Raw genomic sequence first — 16,553 nt, 5'->3', positions numbered from 1 at the left:
TTTCTCCAACCCCTCTGTAGCTTGCCAAAAGCTCTCTGCACTCTGGGAGATTCAGAAGTAGTCTTACTATATCAAATAGAAAATAATGACTGTGTGCTGATACTGTGATTTGTTGCTTTACATGAAATGGCTCAAAATTCACTGCTATCCCATATTTATTTACCCAGTTCCTAGGCACTGGTAAGGGAAGGCAGGAGAGTGAGTAATACTGTGCTTTGACTGATGGTTTTGCCACTGCTGATTCTCACTGAACAGCCACTGGATATCTTTTAAATCAAACATGTTCTGCTCATTCTCCTTCTTAATTCTCTTGTACTGAGACCTCCTTTGAGTGCATGGAGATCTATGGGTGTAATGAGTTAAAAAAAATTATAAAGGACATAATGGTCTGGCTAATAACTTCTGAAAAATGTGAGGTTTATATGGGCAGCCAGCTCCTGTCTGCTGCAAGTGTGATGAATTATCTGAAACAATGAGGTGCAGAGTACTTACAAATTGACACACACCTCAAGAGGCCACAGTTCAATACCTTCTATGCTTCCCAGCACCCTCCTTGCACCCCTCTCCTTTTTCTTCCATAACCTTGTCTCTAAAAATAATCCTCACAGCAACAAAGAGAATTTCTGGTCAGTGAAGACCATCTGGGTCTCAGGCTTTGTTGCTTCTGTGCTGTAGTGTAGTAATAGGCTGCTTTAATGTGTTTGGTTTGTTCTTTTTTCTTTTCTTTCTTTTTCAGTGCCTTTGGTCAAGCCTTTTTCATTATGAGACTCAATTAGGCTAGCACTTGTTTAGCTTAATATCTAATAACACCATTACTTTTGAGTGCAGGCTATGACCAATTCTTTACCTGGATTCAGTGTTCAGAAATAACAGTAATTATTCACTATTTCCATACTGATCTGACATATAAGTTACTGTATTGGGTTTGCATGGCAAGGTTTTGGTAGCAGGGAGGCTGCAGGGGTGGCTTCTGTGAGGAGCTGCCAGATATTTGCTCCATGTCTGACAGAGCCAGTGCCAGCCAGCTCCAGGGTGGACCCACTGCTGGCCAAAGCTGAGCCCATCAGGGATGGCATTAGCACCTCTGGGATAACTCATTTTAAAAGGGACAAGAAAAAATCCTGAACAATTTGCAGCCAGGGAGGTGCATGAGAACATGTGTGAGGAGCAGCCCTTCAGATACCTTGGTTGAGACGTAAGGTCAATGGAGAAGGAGGGAGGGGGGGTGCTCCGGGTGCCTGAGCTGAGATTCCCCTGCAGCCCATGGTGAAACAGCTGTGCCCCTCCAGCCCATGGAGGTCCATGGAGATACAGAGGTCCACCTGCAGCCCATGGAGGACCCCATGCTAGAGCAGGTAGAGTCCCAAAGAAGGCTGGAACCCTGTTGGAAGCCTGTGCCGGAGCAGGCTTCTGGCAGGACCTGTGGCCCTGTGGACAGACCCGTGCTGGAACAGGAGGTGCCTAAAGGACTGTGTGCTGTGGAAGGGTCTCATGCTGGTGCAATTAATGAAGGATTGTCTTTGGTGGAGCAGGGGAAAAGTAGCAGAGAAAATGAGGGATGAGCTGATCACAGTCCTCATTCCCCAGCCCCAGTGCTGGTGAGGAGGAGGTAGAGATTTTGGGAGTGGAGTTGAGCCTGGAAGAAGGGAGGGATGGGGGAAGTTGTTTTCAAGGTTTAGTTTCTATTTCCCATTATCCTGCTCTGATTTTATTGGTAATAAATGGAACTACTTTCCCCAAGTCAAGTTTGCTTTGCCCATGACTGTAATTGCTGGGTTATCTCTTCCTGCTCTTATCTCAACCTATGAGCCTTTCATTAAATTTTCTACCCCTGGTCCAGTTGAGGAGGGCAGTGGTAGAGCAGTTTTGCTGGGATCCTGGTGTTCAACCCAGCACAATTATGAATGGACCTCTACCCACTGGAAGGACTCTCATGAGCACTGTGAGGCTCTGAAATGAGCAGGTGTATTTATGTCTGATAACACAAATAATTTCTTTGAACAGGAAAAGTTTGTGTCTAGTGGTCAGGCCTTGATTAGATTTAGCAGTGTGCTCTTGTAAGTGCTTGTTTTAAGAGAGATATGTCTCTTGGCCTCCTAAAATTTCTAGAAAATATCAATTTTGCCAGTATTTCATAGTCTGTATGTGAAGAAATAAACTAGGCCAAATCAGGAAAATTACATAGTACTACAGGAAGCCTAATCATCATAATCCTTTAGAGTCCTTAGTGGTTTAATTTGCTGAGTGTAAGCAATGCCCTTTACTCCTTGGGAATAAATTGAGCACCAAGACAATATTTTGTATCTAAATAATAAATGTACCCATTTGTTCTGTGACACTCTATAGAAATGCAGTTAATGTTGCCAAAGGCTGAGCACCCTCTGCTTTTCAGTAAAGTCTTCTAGAGCCAAAAGTCTGAAAGAACACTTGAATATAAACTACAGAGGTATTCCCAATGGCCTGGATACTGTATGAATAATATAATTGTGGTATGTGGGATTAACTATTAATTTAGAGAACAGAATGAAGGTGAGAGTTGTCTCTTCATTGTGAATTTGTTTTGGTTTATTCAGAATGTTGTTTGTTTGCTTATTTGCATTTAAACCAGAAGCCTCTTAAGTACTAATATGCATTAAAATTCAAAAATAAAAAGAGCTTTAAATTCTTTTTTTACCTTTTAAAATTTATTTTAATTAAGAACAAACAGCTGAGAAATCCTTTGTTTCACAGAGCTTCATTTTTTAAGTAATCAGAGGATTAATAAGAAACAATTATCTGAATGTTGTTACTGAATGCAAACTAGTTGAATATTTAAAGTAGTTGCTGCATTTGCAAATTTTGCAAGCTAATTGAGAATATTTTATATGTGCACAGCCCAAGGATTAAAAATGCCAAGATCAGGAAATTAAAAAAAAGTTTTCTGCACACTATATTATTGTATATGCGTGACTCTTTTCATCTATGTATTTTTTTAATTGTCATGCAGGTAAAAAGGAGCAATAAAGTGATTGCTGTCACCCTACAATTGTGAATGAAACTATTGTAAATATTTCTGGTTTTCTGAGTTCTGTCTATACAATTATCAAAAAGACTTTCCATTACTCATATTCTTTCCTGAGACTGGTTTTTAAGAAATCAGAGGAAATCTAGAAGTGCCAGTCTGTTTGGTTTGAAACCTGCCTTGCCATTTCCTTTTTCATGGCATCTAGAAAAGTTTCTTGTGACTGTTAGGAAGTATTTTATGTTTTGGCCATGCATATACATCTTTGTTGTAATTTATTGTTTCAGTTTCTGTAGCTACTTTCATGTTTTCAGAAGTAATTAATGAAGATCTAGTTTTTGAGGCTACTTTAAATATTTTTATTTTAAAAACTTTTAGTATGAATCATAAAATTTCATGTTTTACATTCCTCTTATGAAACATCTCAAAAAAAATCCGAAGATCGAACCAGGAATTTTAACAGTTGCTGTCACTCACACTACCTTTGCCTTTCAAAAATGAGGTTCAGCTCTTTATTTTTGAAGCTGGATCTGCCTGGTTCTTAATGATCCTGACTCTGATTAGCATTTGGCTTAATTGAAGAGAAGATATGTTTGGAGTTAAGGCAATAGCTTAGCTTGCAGAATTTGTATTTCAGTTCTCTATCAAGTTTTTATGGTTCATGTTTCTGAGACTTCTTTCCTGACAACTAATGGTTAGAAAAAAAAAAATTAGTGAAGCAAAGCATCTGTAAATCATTATAAGAACTAAAACTCATCAAATATAATGAGCACTTTGACAACAACTCTGCTTTAGGCAGCACTGAAGACCTTGGGAAGGAAGACCTTGTCCTCTTCTGGCTGCCCTGCTCTGAGATGCCGGGACTTTGCTTGCTCTGCACAGTGGTATCTGCAGAGGTGCTGAGCTGGGGGGCATGGTGGGGAATTGCCAAGTGGGGCTTTTCCCCTCACTTACCTACCAGGTTGAGAATGCTCTGTGCATGTGTTGCATACCTTAATAATGTACAACTCTGTGAAAATATATTTCTATTTGTGTATATTAATATCCATTTTTAACTTTCACTTTTAAACATATACAGAGAGAATAGCTCTGTATTTTAATTAAGTTTTGATGAAAAAAAATTACTTGTCTAGACAATCCATAAAATACTAAGTAAAAATTAAAGACTTAGCTAGTTTTTCCTGTGAGAAGCAGTTTGTCATTTCCTGGTGCAAAGAATAACAAAATTACTGACTTTTCCATTATCTTGGCTCATTTTTGTTCAATGCCAGGTGGTTACCAGAGTTTGACAAATGATTGATTTGGTTTCAAAGGGTGCTTGAATTGCACAAAGCATTTTTCATATTAGAAAAGACATGGTCATTTTTTTCCACAGGTTTTAAGATTTATCACCTCACACAAGTGTTTTAAATTAGTTTGTTTGCTATTTATTTTCTCTGGATTGCTGTAATTCATGTCTTTAGTTGAAGGACAAATTTTACAGATGATTGGAGGGATGGCCTTTTAAGCATACACCCTTTCATATGTATTTATTTTTTTAACACTGCTACAGGACTGCAAGTCAGATGGGTAGATTGCTACTTCCCATTTACTCACCCTTCCTTTGAGATGGAGATCAACTTCCAAGGAGAATGGATGGAGGTCCTGGGCTGTGGGGTCATGGAGCAGCAGCTTGTTAACTCAGGTACTGAAACTCCTTTACTTCATTGACATCTCTGTTAGCAAGCCCTTCCAGTGCAATCAGCTTCACAGCCTGGAATGCCCCTTCTACCCTGGTGAGCACAGGCATCTCTGCCTGGCAGCCTCCACAAATACTCCTCAGGTGGAATGCAGCCCTGCATGCTGTGATTTGGGGGTAGCAACTGAGCAAGTGACCTGAAGCCTGCCAACAGAAGGCTTGCCTTTTATTGTGTGCAGTAAGGAGACAGAGGGAAGTCAGCTTTAAAAGAGAACCTGCAAGTTCGGGTGTGCAGCATTTTTTTTTTCCCAAGAGATGTCAAGTGCGTTCTTAGTAATGATTTAAAAGTATCAATAGCAAATAACATCCCTAAGTATTTGGAATATCAAAATGCTCCTCTGTATCTAAAGCATAGAAAGAGGAATGTGATATCTTTCATATTGCTGTTTGGTCACTGGCTAAATGGTGGGTAGCTTTTTTCTTTTGTTTTATTGCTTTTCTCCTCAGGTTGGTTACTTATGAGGTTGTAAATTGCATTAAAAGCAACATCATATATTTTAATTGAAATCATTACAGAGCAATGTCACCTGACCATTTTGCTTTCTAAAACTGATACATAATTATTAAAGAAGGAGAGGAAAAATTGATTAATTTTTCTAATTACTTTTTATATGGAGAATTTTGCATGCTTGCTCTTCTGTTTACTGGGGACAGACGATTCTTAGGAAGCACAGGACAGTTTATATGTGCTTAGTGTTGTTCAGTGTCTTCCAATACTATTTATTAGGTACATGAGCCTTTTGGAATAGGATCTGTGTAATTACAGCAAGCTTTCAGATAGGCAACGTAACACTCAGTTGATTTTTTTCCCATTGGTTTGCTAAGCTGTTGTTGTATTTTCATGTGCTCTAAATTCTTCCTATTGAAGACCAAGTATGGGAACTATGAATTGCTTAATTTTGGCACCATTTACTTGGCACAGCTTGTTTTCCTCAAAGTTTGCTTGCATTTTAATGTGATCATTTTCCTTTTAGAAACATATCCTCTTCCAGAGTTTCCCCACAATGAATTAATGATTAATGCTAATGTTCTCTCAGGTTATTATCTTCATACTGTGGTAAATACAATACAGCTTCTAATCAGTCTCAGAAGTGAAAGACTTCTGTGTAATATTGTTTCCATTCGATGTAACACACCAACGTCCAGGCTTTCTGCTTCAAAAGCTTTTATGTTGCTCAACTCTTATGATTAGGATCCTCTAATGGGTGTGAAAAGAGCTAAACTGTGTCCCTAAACAATTACTGTATACATTTGTGTGAGTGTGTGAATGGATGTACATGAAACACCAGAGGTTTCTGCAGCACTTAATTTATTTTGCAGCATTCTCGTGCGTGGGCTTCCATAGCACTTTCTCACCCTTGCAATTTCACATTTTTTAAATGCTAGACCAGATCAGGATTTTCCAAGGGAGAACAGCCAGTCTCATTCTTAGTCATTCACTGGGTAATGGATACAGTCTTCTGGACCATTCAGATTTTCCATGTTAGCAGCAAACAAGGTTTCTGTTGTCTTGGTGTGTAGATGAGTAAGTATAATTTAGTAAAGGCTGCAAGTACCATCTTCATTAAAGCAAATTTAGCTATTGATTATTTTTAAGAGTTGTTTGTATTCAGGAAAATCTCCTACAACAAAAAAAATTAAGAGCATGGTGTTATTTACTATTTTCTAATAGTTATAGTATTTTTACCAGTGATACTATTTTAAAGGAAAAACAGAAATCCTTTTACAGTGTTTTTATGAATAATTAAAAAAAATGTTCAGTACTCCAAAGATGCACTGAATTGTAAGGGATGATGTTGTTTATTCCCCTAAGGCTGATGGTGTTTAATGTCCTGGTTTTGTGTGCTTTCTTTTTCATCTTTATCCCTGAAGATGTAACTTTAACAGGAGGGCTATGTATGAATTTCAATATAAATAAAAGGGGTTTTGTTCTGGTAAATCCTGGGCAAAATACAAAAAAACTTTGCATATATTAAAAGTACTCCCAGTTTTAGGTCCATGATGAGTGTACAAGGAAATTTTGTGGTTCAGTAAAGCTAATTTCAATTAGCAGCACCAAAGGTATGTAATTCTGTACTGCAAGAGTTTGTTATCTAAGACTTGCAGAGCTGGTGTTCATTGGTAGGTGCCCAAGTTCCAAGTCTTTATGGAGTTCTACAATTCAAACCTTTGAATACAGGACATTGCTTGCTCAGAGGCTGTGATCACTTAGTGTTGCTTAGTAACTGTGAAATTGGAAGCAGTTAGGGTGTGATCCTTTGCTGATGGAAATCAATGGCAATGTTCTCAGTGCTCAGTGTTGCAGAATATGTTAGCTGAGGATGGAAGCAAGTAAACAGAACTGAAGTTTACATAAAAACCATGAAACTATAAGCCAAATAATTTAAAAATAAAACCAAACCCAAACACTCTCCCTCCCCACCCCAAAACAAACCCAAACCCACAAACAAACAGCAAAAAGAAGAGAATCCTGTAGTTTTTTTGGAAAGACTTCTCATGATGTTTTTAACACCTGAGGTATACAGTAAAATAATGTAAGGGTGGCATACCAGATGCAACCTCAAGTCCAAGGCATTGCTGTATCAGGATGAATTCCCAAGCCAGTGCCTACAGGTGAGTAGAACAGGCATGGCTGTACTGATCCTTCCCTGATACGCTCCTGCAGCTGCGTCTTTCCTGAGCTGACAGTGGTATCTTTGCTTGCAATAGTCATTGTGGAATTTTCTCCCATTCATTTGTTGAAATGTTTGAGTCCCAGTAAATGTCTGCTCTCTGCAATGTCTTAATTTGCCTAACTTGCATGAGGAATCACTTCTTTCTTGTTCTGACCAGCAACTTAGAGATACAGTTAGAGCTCTTCTGTCATGCGAGAAGAGTTAGTGAGTCTTTCTCTCTTTTTCCTTGTTTAAGCCACTCAATATTTGTTTAGATTTCAGTTGTAGGTCTTGTCACTGACTTCTTTCCAAGCCAAAGAGTGCTGGTCAGACAGTCCCTCTCTATGTGGGAGCCTATCCATATGTTGAGTCATGATCGCTCCTGCCTGCGTCTTCTCCAGACTTCTTTTTTTCCTTTTCTTATAATTTTTAATATTAATTTTGCAGTGTTGACCTTTAGTGAGCTGTGAGTTGAAAAAAAGGGAAGGTTTTGGGATGATGTCTGCTGCAGATGATGGCTTTTAATTGCTAGAGGATGTTGAAGCATCCTGGCACACAGCCAGACACTCAGCTCGGGGTGGGGGCAGCTCAGGTTAAGGTCTCATTTCCTAAAATTATGAATCATGAAGGCTGCTGTATTTAGGGTATCAGTGAGAGGAACTGGTAGAACTTTCCTGCTGTATGCAGGTTTTTCTACCTTTCACATCAGAAATTAACAGTGATATTTACAGTCTTAATAAACTGATTTTATTCATTTATGGGGTTTTTTAAATTTTATTTTTTATTGTCAGCTTAAAAGGAGTAGTGAATGGTGTAGAAATTTGGAAGAGGAAATGCCAGCTGAATTTAAGGTAGTTGTCCTAGTTTCTTGTTAATTTTGTGAGTATTTCTAATAGAGGAAAAATTGGTAACCCTGTGTAAACATCTTTATTAATACTGTTGAACAAGACAAAAGAAGTTTGTCATGAGTTCTTCACATCACTGCTTTTGTTTTAAAAGCTGGAGGATTGTTCTCTATGAAACCTGATTCTTGAAGTATAAATCTTTGCCATTTGAAATCCATGCCTTTTACAGATCAGTTGCAGGACTTCTTCCCAAAATTCAAATAATACTAGGCCCAGGGCTGCCACCTTCAGCCAAATACAAGTCTTAACATGTAGAACTTGTTTGGTTTCAATGCTGCAGTAAATAAATATTTCTTTTTACTCTTTATTTATTGAAGTTCATCAAAATTGCAATTTGAGTGGAAGTAACAACTTTCAAGTTCTTAAGTAGTACACTCCTTTTTGGTTTTGGCAATAGGATTATCAGTCTGGACAGTTCTCAATGGGCAGCAGGTTAACAGAAGAATTATGTCAATGTTACCTTGCAGGTGCAGGACTTAAAAAAAAAATTAATATATTTTTAAATGAAATATTAGTTATGGGTGAATTAGGTTCATATATCAAGCAGCAGGAGGTATTTTGGACTAGGGGAAATCTAATCTCTTTTATCTAGCTTTTTTTTTTTCCTGCTCAGCTCTTGCCTGGTAAATTACATTAAAGTGTTTGAGCAGATGGTGCATGTGGCTTCAGTCGTGTGCTGGCCCATGTTCTGTCTGTGCTAAGAGCTCTCTGTGGGGACCTTGAAATAGTTAATGCTGTATGTGTTTGTATGGATGTAGTGTAGAAGGGTAAATATAATGAATTTAAAATACATGCCTGAAACCCTTCAAGGTGAAATTAAAGTTCCAGAGGTATTGGTGTATTGAGCATCTGGGGCCTCCCAAGAACATGAGGCAAAACTGTTGCACGGACCCAAAGCGATTTAAATCTGCTGCATAAACTTCACAGCTCTGCATCCCAAATTTCTCAGGGTCAATTTAGCTCACTGTCTGTCTCCTGTACAACCAAACTACTGTAGTACCTTGACTCTCCCAGCCCTTCCTGTGCTTACTCCCCTGAGACCACACTGAGATCATTCCAGGGTGTAATCCATCATTCCTTGTTGTGGGCTGGAACTGAAGTACACCAGAGGCTGACACACATGCACACTGCAGGCAAAGAGTGCAGCTGCCTTAGTTAAAGGGAGCTTCCCTACTGTCCTTTTAAACTCAATAGAGAATGAAAGTCTTCCAGTTGGATGGAAGCTTCCTTCAGAATGTGTGGAGCTTTTTGGATTGATCTGCTGGGCAGCCTCTTTTTATGTCTGACTGCAGGGGGAGCAAAGCCTCCCAATTTAGGCAGGTACCTGAGAGTAAAGTTAATATCTCTAATGAAGATACCGTGTCTCAGATGAAATAATGTTAGTGAGAAATTAGGAAGCCTCTGGGTTTTATTGACTTCCCAAGGGTTGCCTGTTGAAGAAACTGAGGTTGAGTCCAAGCTTTATATCGCAGCTCCTGGGTCACCTTTGTCTCCCTCAATCCAAGTGATTTACATTTGCACATACGTGCATACATATGTGTGTATATGTATAAAAATAAATGCAGAATGAGACAAATAAAACAAATTGATGACCAATTAAATACAGAGTGAGGCATGTTTGCCCTGTTTTAATTTTGGTGTATGGTTTTCTACACACACACCCCCCAGCGTAAATCAGGAAAACCGATTGTGACATCTGGCTAAGTTGAGAGGCCTGTTCACATGGCAGACACTGAAATTTTGCGTTGCTCAGTTGCTGCTCTGTGGACCTGGTGTGGAGTTGTGGGCTTTTGGAGAAAGATGGGATGGAATTTTTATATCTTTTCTTCAGACATTTTACAGATACCCAGAAATGTACAGATGTGGCACATCCAGAGATGTGTGTACCTAAGACAGTGCTGATCAGTTTATAAGGGAAGAAGTAATAGGACAGAGGACCCAATTTTCCCTGAAAATCTGTGGTGTTCCACCCTGTCTGTATGAGGAGAGGAGCTGTGATTGCAGTCACCTGGGTGGCTACCAGCAAAACATGTACTTTTAAATAGTTGATATAAAGTCCATGTAAGTTGAGGAGTATGGAGTGGCAATTAGGTGTTCTTAGTTGACTACCACGTCTCTTGGCTGTAAAGGAATCATCTATAGCAAGTGACAGCAGAAATATTGGCCACTTTCTTAGCATCTTCAGACTAACAATTAATGCACCACCCTCCTTTGTGATTGCAAATGTAACTGGTGGTTCACTAAGCATCCCAGTCCTGCAAAGGGAGCAGATACAGCACTGCTACATATTTACACATGGGCTGAGCTGTAGTTTGGGATTCAAATTTTGAGACAATTAGATCTGGACTCTAAGGACTTTAAAGGTTAAAGTTTCTAAAGAGCATGTATTTTAAAATTGAGATGACTCTTATATAGAAAAGTTATTTCTTTTAACTCCTTTCTACTCAAAGAGGAAATTGAAGAGAGTTTATTTCTTGTGTTTATATGAAGATTGCTTTTTGGGGTTGATTTTATTTTAGGTTCTTTTGAACTGACTGGAAGGAAGTTCAAGTTTTGCCTTTATAAGTAATCCAAAACACAGAAATGAGTAATACAGAGGTGATGCTCATGTCAATCAAAGGTTATCTTGTTTTATTTGTTATTTGTTTCTCTTGTTCTGTTATCTCTGGCTACACCACCTGATCTGGTGTGTGTGTTGTGTTTCAAAACACAAAATCTTGACTCTGCCCTTTTCCTTGTCAAGATAATTTGCCTGTTGTTTTCTACTTCATTTAGAACTCTATTTTTAAAGCTGTTTTTTCATCAAGTTTTTCATACAGAAGGAACCCATAAAAATTTTGAAGTGTTGCTTTCTCTTATTCTGTTACCTTTGACATATTCATTATCTGTGTTAAAGTTGAGATTTTTCAAAAGAATTAATATAAACTTGCTTCTAATCTGTAATGTTTGTATATACTGAAAAAATACATTATTCCATTTTATGATAATTTTATTATACCTATTCCTGGGAAATGTATTATTTGTTTACAAGGATATGTATGGAAGAAAAAGTGTAGGATTGATTCTTGGAAGTAAGTAGTTATTATAAAACTTGGATGGCCATTTGAGTTTTTGGTTTTATATGATTTTTCTAGCTTAGTGTTAAGAGTAGTAATGCTGGTATATTTAGAGGATAATTTCCCTTTCATGGTGCCAGATTACATTTTTAGTTGGAATATAAGTTCCTTATCTTCATAATTTAAGAAACCATGTTGTCTTCATGCTTCATTGTCTCCTGCACAAAAATGCATGTGACAAAGGGTTAACTCAGTCTAACACAAACATTGAAATCAGCAGGAGTGTTTATTTGACTGACTAGCACATCTTTCCATTAAGTGAATAAGAGCTCCTCTCAACATATGAAAGGCCTGTTTTAGTCCTTTTGAAATCTTAAAAAGAAAAAGAGACAAGCAGTTCCACCTTCCAAAGTTTCTGTTGCCTTTGTAGCAGTTTGCCCATGTGTATGTATTGCTTCTCCTTCCCTTAAGTTTTTTAATCAAAATTAAATTAAAGGTTTAGTAATTTACTACAATTTGTCTCCTTGGGATCTTGCAGGAGGATTAGAGCACCACACACAAGAGAAGGCTAAATTATGATGAATATAGTTTATTAAGCAGCTCCCAAGTAAAAGTAAGTGGTATTCTCAGAAACCTTGAAGAGCAACAATTTATGGCACAGAAATGGTGTTTCTCTTGGCTTTATTTATGCAAATGAAAATACATCCAAATAATACTATTGAATTACTACACTGTTATATGGTGAATGCTGAATGTTTTTAATCAGCCAGGAGTTGGTTCAATGAGCCTAATATAATTCCTCATCAGGCTAGGATACCCTCCGGGTGTTTTTGTTGTGTTGCAATATTCATCTTTGCTGTTCCCAGGACATTTACCAGGACTACCCAGCTGAGGCTGGAGAAGAGATTTTACAGGCATGTCTCTAACTGTTTCTGACTCTGATACATGAAGCTCAGTTGAGACAGATTCAGTTCAGCTGAGATTAGATCAAGGGTTTTAGGAAGTATTTTTCTTCCCTAGACCGCAAATGCAATCTCGATTTCTCATTTCTGGAGGGGTAGGCTTTGGAAAGGATACTTCTGTTGTGTGTCATTTCTTGTCTTTGAGGTTGGTGGTTGGTGAGAGGGATGGGTGAATGCAGGTCTCCTGCTGGAGCTGAAGGTGATGTCTTTCCCCTCTCTGCTCTGCAGGTGTGCTAAGCAGATAGCAAACCAGAGGCAGTGTGTGTGGGTGGTCAGCCTTTGGAACTCCATGCCATTTGTCAGAGTGATGGGTGAGCCTCACATCTTTAGAGGATGATGGGTGGGGAAGGGAAAACCCAAGCATGTTGCATAGTTGAGAGAGAGTGGCAGCTTTCTAGTGCTGCCAGCCGGGCTGTGGCAGCAGTCCAGGCTGAGCCAGTGGACCAGCCTCTCATGGCTCATTCTGGCTGGAGGCTGAGAGGGTTGGATAGCCCAGCTGTCCATGTGCCAGTGCATACTGATCCACTGCTGACCACGCTCGTGAGCCTTGGCTGGGGATCGCTGTTTGAATTGCATGTGAGCAATTCAACAGCTCAAGAGCCAGGGCTGGGCCCTGCTTCTCTGTCACTACTGCCTGCCAACACAAGAACTGCATGGTGTTACAAAGTCTAGCTTTGTAGAAATATATGTCAGCCCCACTGGTGCTGTTTCTGCTTGTATTACAAAGACTACCTTAGCTTCAGTTTTGGTTGGGCTTCATCCTCAGACACCCAGATTTACTCTCCTGTTCAGCATTCATAAAGTGTCTATAAGCAGTAGAGAGAATAAAATCTACAACACGTGAATAAGATAGTGTCCAGGAGGTGATAATGCTGTGATGGATAAACATTTTTCCAGAAGAAAGGAAAGAATCTAGATCAGGTTTGACACATCTGTGCTGCTGGAAGACAACTGCAGCACAGCTATGGAGAGGAGGCAGCCTGTTCCAGGCAGTGTATCAGCTGGTTTGGGGCAGGATCTGCTGGTGTACCTGAAAGGAATCAGGGAAAAATCTCAGCCTTTATGAACAAGAAGAATATCTATTAGTATCTAAGAGTATCTATTAATATCTATTAGTAATCTGTCAAGTTATTCCCCCATGAATAACTTGACAGATTACTAATAGATATTAAAGCAATATCTCTTTTTTTCCTGAACGGAATGGATGTCATGAATTATATATTCTGATGACTCTGAAGTGAGCACCAGTAATAAGTTTGGTCCTAAATACCACAGCAGAGTCCAAGGAAACTTTTGTATGTAACAACAAATCAAATTTATTAGGCAATCATGGAAGTCATCTTGTGCCTATTTTCTTTTTTGGCCAGATGGAGAGTGGAGGGGGAAAGTGCTTGTTTGCTTCCTTACTTTTGAGGTAATTTGGATGATTTAAAAACTTTAGGTGAATAAAAAAAAAAGTGAAAAAAAGATCCTGATAAAAAGCCCATGAACTGGTGGCTGTGGTTTTAGAGAAGTTCAACTCCTTACCCTGCAGTGACTTTATTTCTTCTTTATCTTAAAATTGTGGGGAGACAGGAAAAAGTAACAAAAGAATGTGTTTTACAGCCTTGAAGTTGCTCATTCAAAAGTACCAGTCTTCTTTATTCTAATGACAGAGATTGTCACTGACATGGTAATTCAGAGCTTTTTCGTGTTTTTTTTTTTTTTTTTTTTAAAGGATTTACTGAGTTTCTTTTAGAACAGTGATTGACGTGAAATAGCAGTGGGGATTATAACAGAGGAAAAGTTAGTAGGATCTGTTTAAATAAGGCAAGAGACTCCAGCTAGGGCTTTGACTGTACTGGCTGAAAAGTATTTTGCTAATGAATTATTCCGAAAGAAAAAGTACAATGAGGAGAATCCTTTTCTCATATTAGTTCAGACTTGCTTAGCATGTTTCAAAAGTGACAGTCAAAGATAAACTCCTGACTGGGACTCCATTTTTCATCTAGGGAAAACAAAGTCTTAACATAATACCTACTGCATTGTGCACAGCAAAAACTATAATTGCCAGGATATCTCTGCTGCTGTATTAGAACTCATCATATCACAATCAAGACAGAAGCAGAATTACTCACTTTTCCAAGTGCTAAATTGCTTTATAGTCTTATTGAATAAAGTCTGGTGATCTTAGAAAAACTGTATATTACCTGTAATGCCACTTGCTGCTACTATTTTTATTTATTTCATAAGAGGTGACAGTTCATGTTATAGAGGAGTTTATTTTCTCTAGGGTTCTCTGCTTGCAAGATTGTCCTGTGCCCCTCTCACGTTTATTTGTGTGGTTCCTTGCTGCCTGAAATTCTGACCATGTTCAAGTTCTGGCCATGTTCAGGTATAATTGAATTGCAGGTTTTGCACATCATAGGCACGTGAGCAATAGAAGCAAAGAAAATGAGAATTTACTAGAGCCAGGAAGCTGGAGCTCACTTAAGCCATATGAAGATGCACTTAATTGTGCACTAGTTTTAAACAAAAGTTACTGTTGCTACACTGCTCTCAGCTTTCACACCACTAGTGAAGTGGAGCAGACTGTGCATAAGCACTTGCTATATTCTGCATATGGTTGATTGGAGGAGCTGTTAGCAAACATTAGAAAAATGTTGTAGCATCCTAAGTGGATACCCAAGATTGTTCTGTGCTATGTGGTTTTATAATAGTATCCAGGTGATGTGAATGATGCCCTGGTGACTATCTGCATTGCTTTAAATGTGACCCTATGAGTTGCTGTCCTAGGGGGACAAGGAGAAAACTGTTATTTTGTTTTGGCAGCATGTGATACTGAACAGACTGGTTTCTAGCTAAAAAAAAATATAATTTGTGCTGTTTCTGTTTCTATGTAGTTAGTCAATACAAAATGATCTTAGTAGAAGCAAGCCTGTATATCCTGGGGTGGAGAGAAAGAAGCGCTCAACATGTATGACTGTAATTCAGTGAATAGAAAATAGTGATTTTTGTGGGGCCCCATCAGTAGTTCTGTATGTCATCTTGGTGGCTGTCACAGAAGCACTAAGTTTTAATAACAGGAGAGGAAAGAGTAGGAAACTGTGCATGATCATCAGTGGACATTCACGTGACTGATGGCTGGGTTTTTTTTAGTAATTGTTATGTTATACAACTTTCAGAAACACTGGGGTCACTCTGGAGTTTTGACCAGATACTTTAAAGAAAATATTATTTAAAAACAAGAGGGAGGAGTGCAGTTAGTAGATGAGATGGATGGAAATGAGTCATTTTACACCAAGCATAAGAGCTCTTGCAGTAGTGCAACCAGTCATTTCCTACAGACCTTTGTGGCTGCTCTGATGTTGAACAGAAGATGCTCTCTCATTTTTTCTTCTTCATGGATCAGTAATTAAATAAAAAAAAATAACCCTCAGAGCCCTGTCCCAGTCTGATGTTCTTCATTAAATTGACCATTGGGTTATTCAGAGGAAGGGAAGGAACAGCAGCTGCTTACAGCAGGCATGCCCAGAGCTTGAGATCATGGTGGCATTTTAATGTAGATTAAATGAATATGGTAATTCTTAAAGGTAGAACACAGTTACAATCACCAAAAAAAACCCAACAAAACAGCACATCTTTCACTTATTTTCAACAGAGAGCCTCCTGTCTTCTTTCTATGACACCTGCAAGTGTGATACTCAGCAGTAAGAGAAGATCATTAATTCTTTCCTTGAAAGGCTCAGTTTTGAAAAAGCTAGTGTTCCCCTACAATGACCTTCTTGCTGCCTTATGATACTCTGCAGGAAGAGAAAATCAGCAACTTTTTCCTTGAAAGGCTCAAATTTGAAAAGCTAGAGTTCTCCTATAGTGACCTTTTTGCTGCTTTACTCCCATCTCCCTTTCATTATTTCTGTTCTCCTGGGGCTTGAAGGAAAAATGCATACACCTAAAGTTAGGGAAGAAGCTCTGTGATGGTACAATTCACAGGTGGAGTTTAAGGAAGGTGAACTAAGGGACACTGAATCTGTAAAAGAATAAACCTTCTATGTGTTCCACATACAGATCTGGAAGGGCCTTCCCAGGCTCCCTGGAGACACCCAAAAGGCTTCATAGAAGAAGAGAGTAATTGCAGCAAGTATGCTGGCATCTGAAGGACAACCCCAAGATTTTCAAACCACAGCTGAGGAAACTGTGTCAAGGGAGTTTGACAGAAGGGGAGGTGCCTGCATGAGCTCATCAGCTCTGTTCTCCA

General features: G+C 38.8%; 1 protein-coding gene across 2 annotated transcripts in view; it reads left to right on the top strand.

Annotated features, from left to right (window-relative positions):
• Positions 1-16,553, top strand: part of FARS2 (phenylalanyl-tRNA synthetase 2, mitochondrial) — a 228,541-nt gene that overhangs the window by 66,549 nt on the left and 145,439 nt on the right. For both annotated transcript variants that reach the window (XM_059479395.1, XM_059479388.1), the window contains exon 5: positions 4,554-4,685. In XM_059479395.1, the coding sequence (XP_059335378.1) occupies positions 4,554-4,685 (132 nt within the window). The remainder of the gene's footprint in view (positions 1-4,553; positions 4,686-16,553) is intronic.

Source organism: Ammospiza nelsoni, chromosome 1 (genome assembly GCF_027579445.1).
Source record: "Ammospiza nelsoni isolate bAmmNel1 chromosome 1, bAmmNel1.pri, whole genome shotgun sequence".
Classification (NCBI taxonomy): domain Eukaryota; kingdom Metazoa; phylum Chordata; class Aves; order Passeriformes; family Passerellidae; genus Ammospiza; species Ammospiza nelsoni.
The sequence above is the reverse complement of the archived record's forward strand: the minus strand, read 5'-3'. Positions and strand labels throughout refer to the sequence as shown.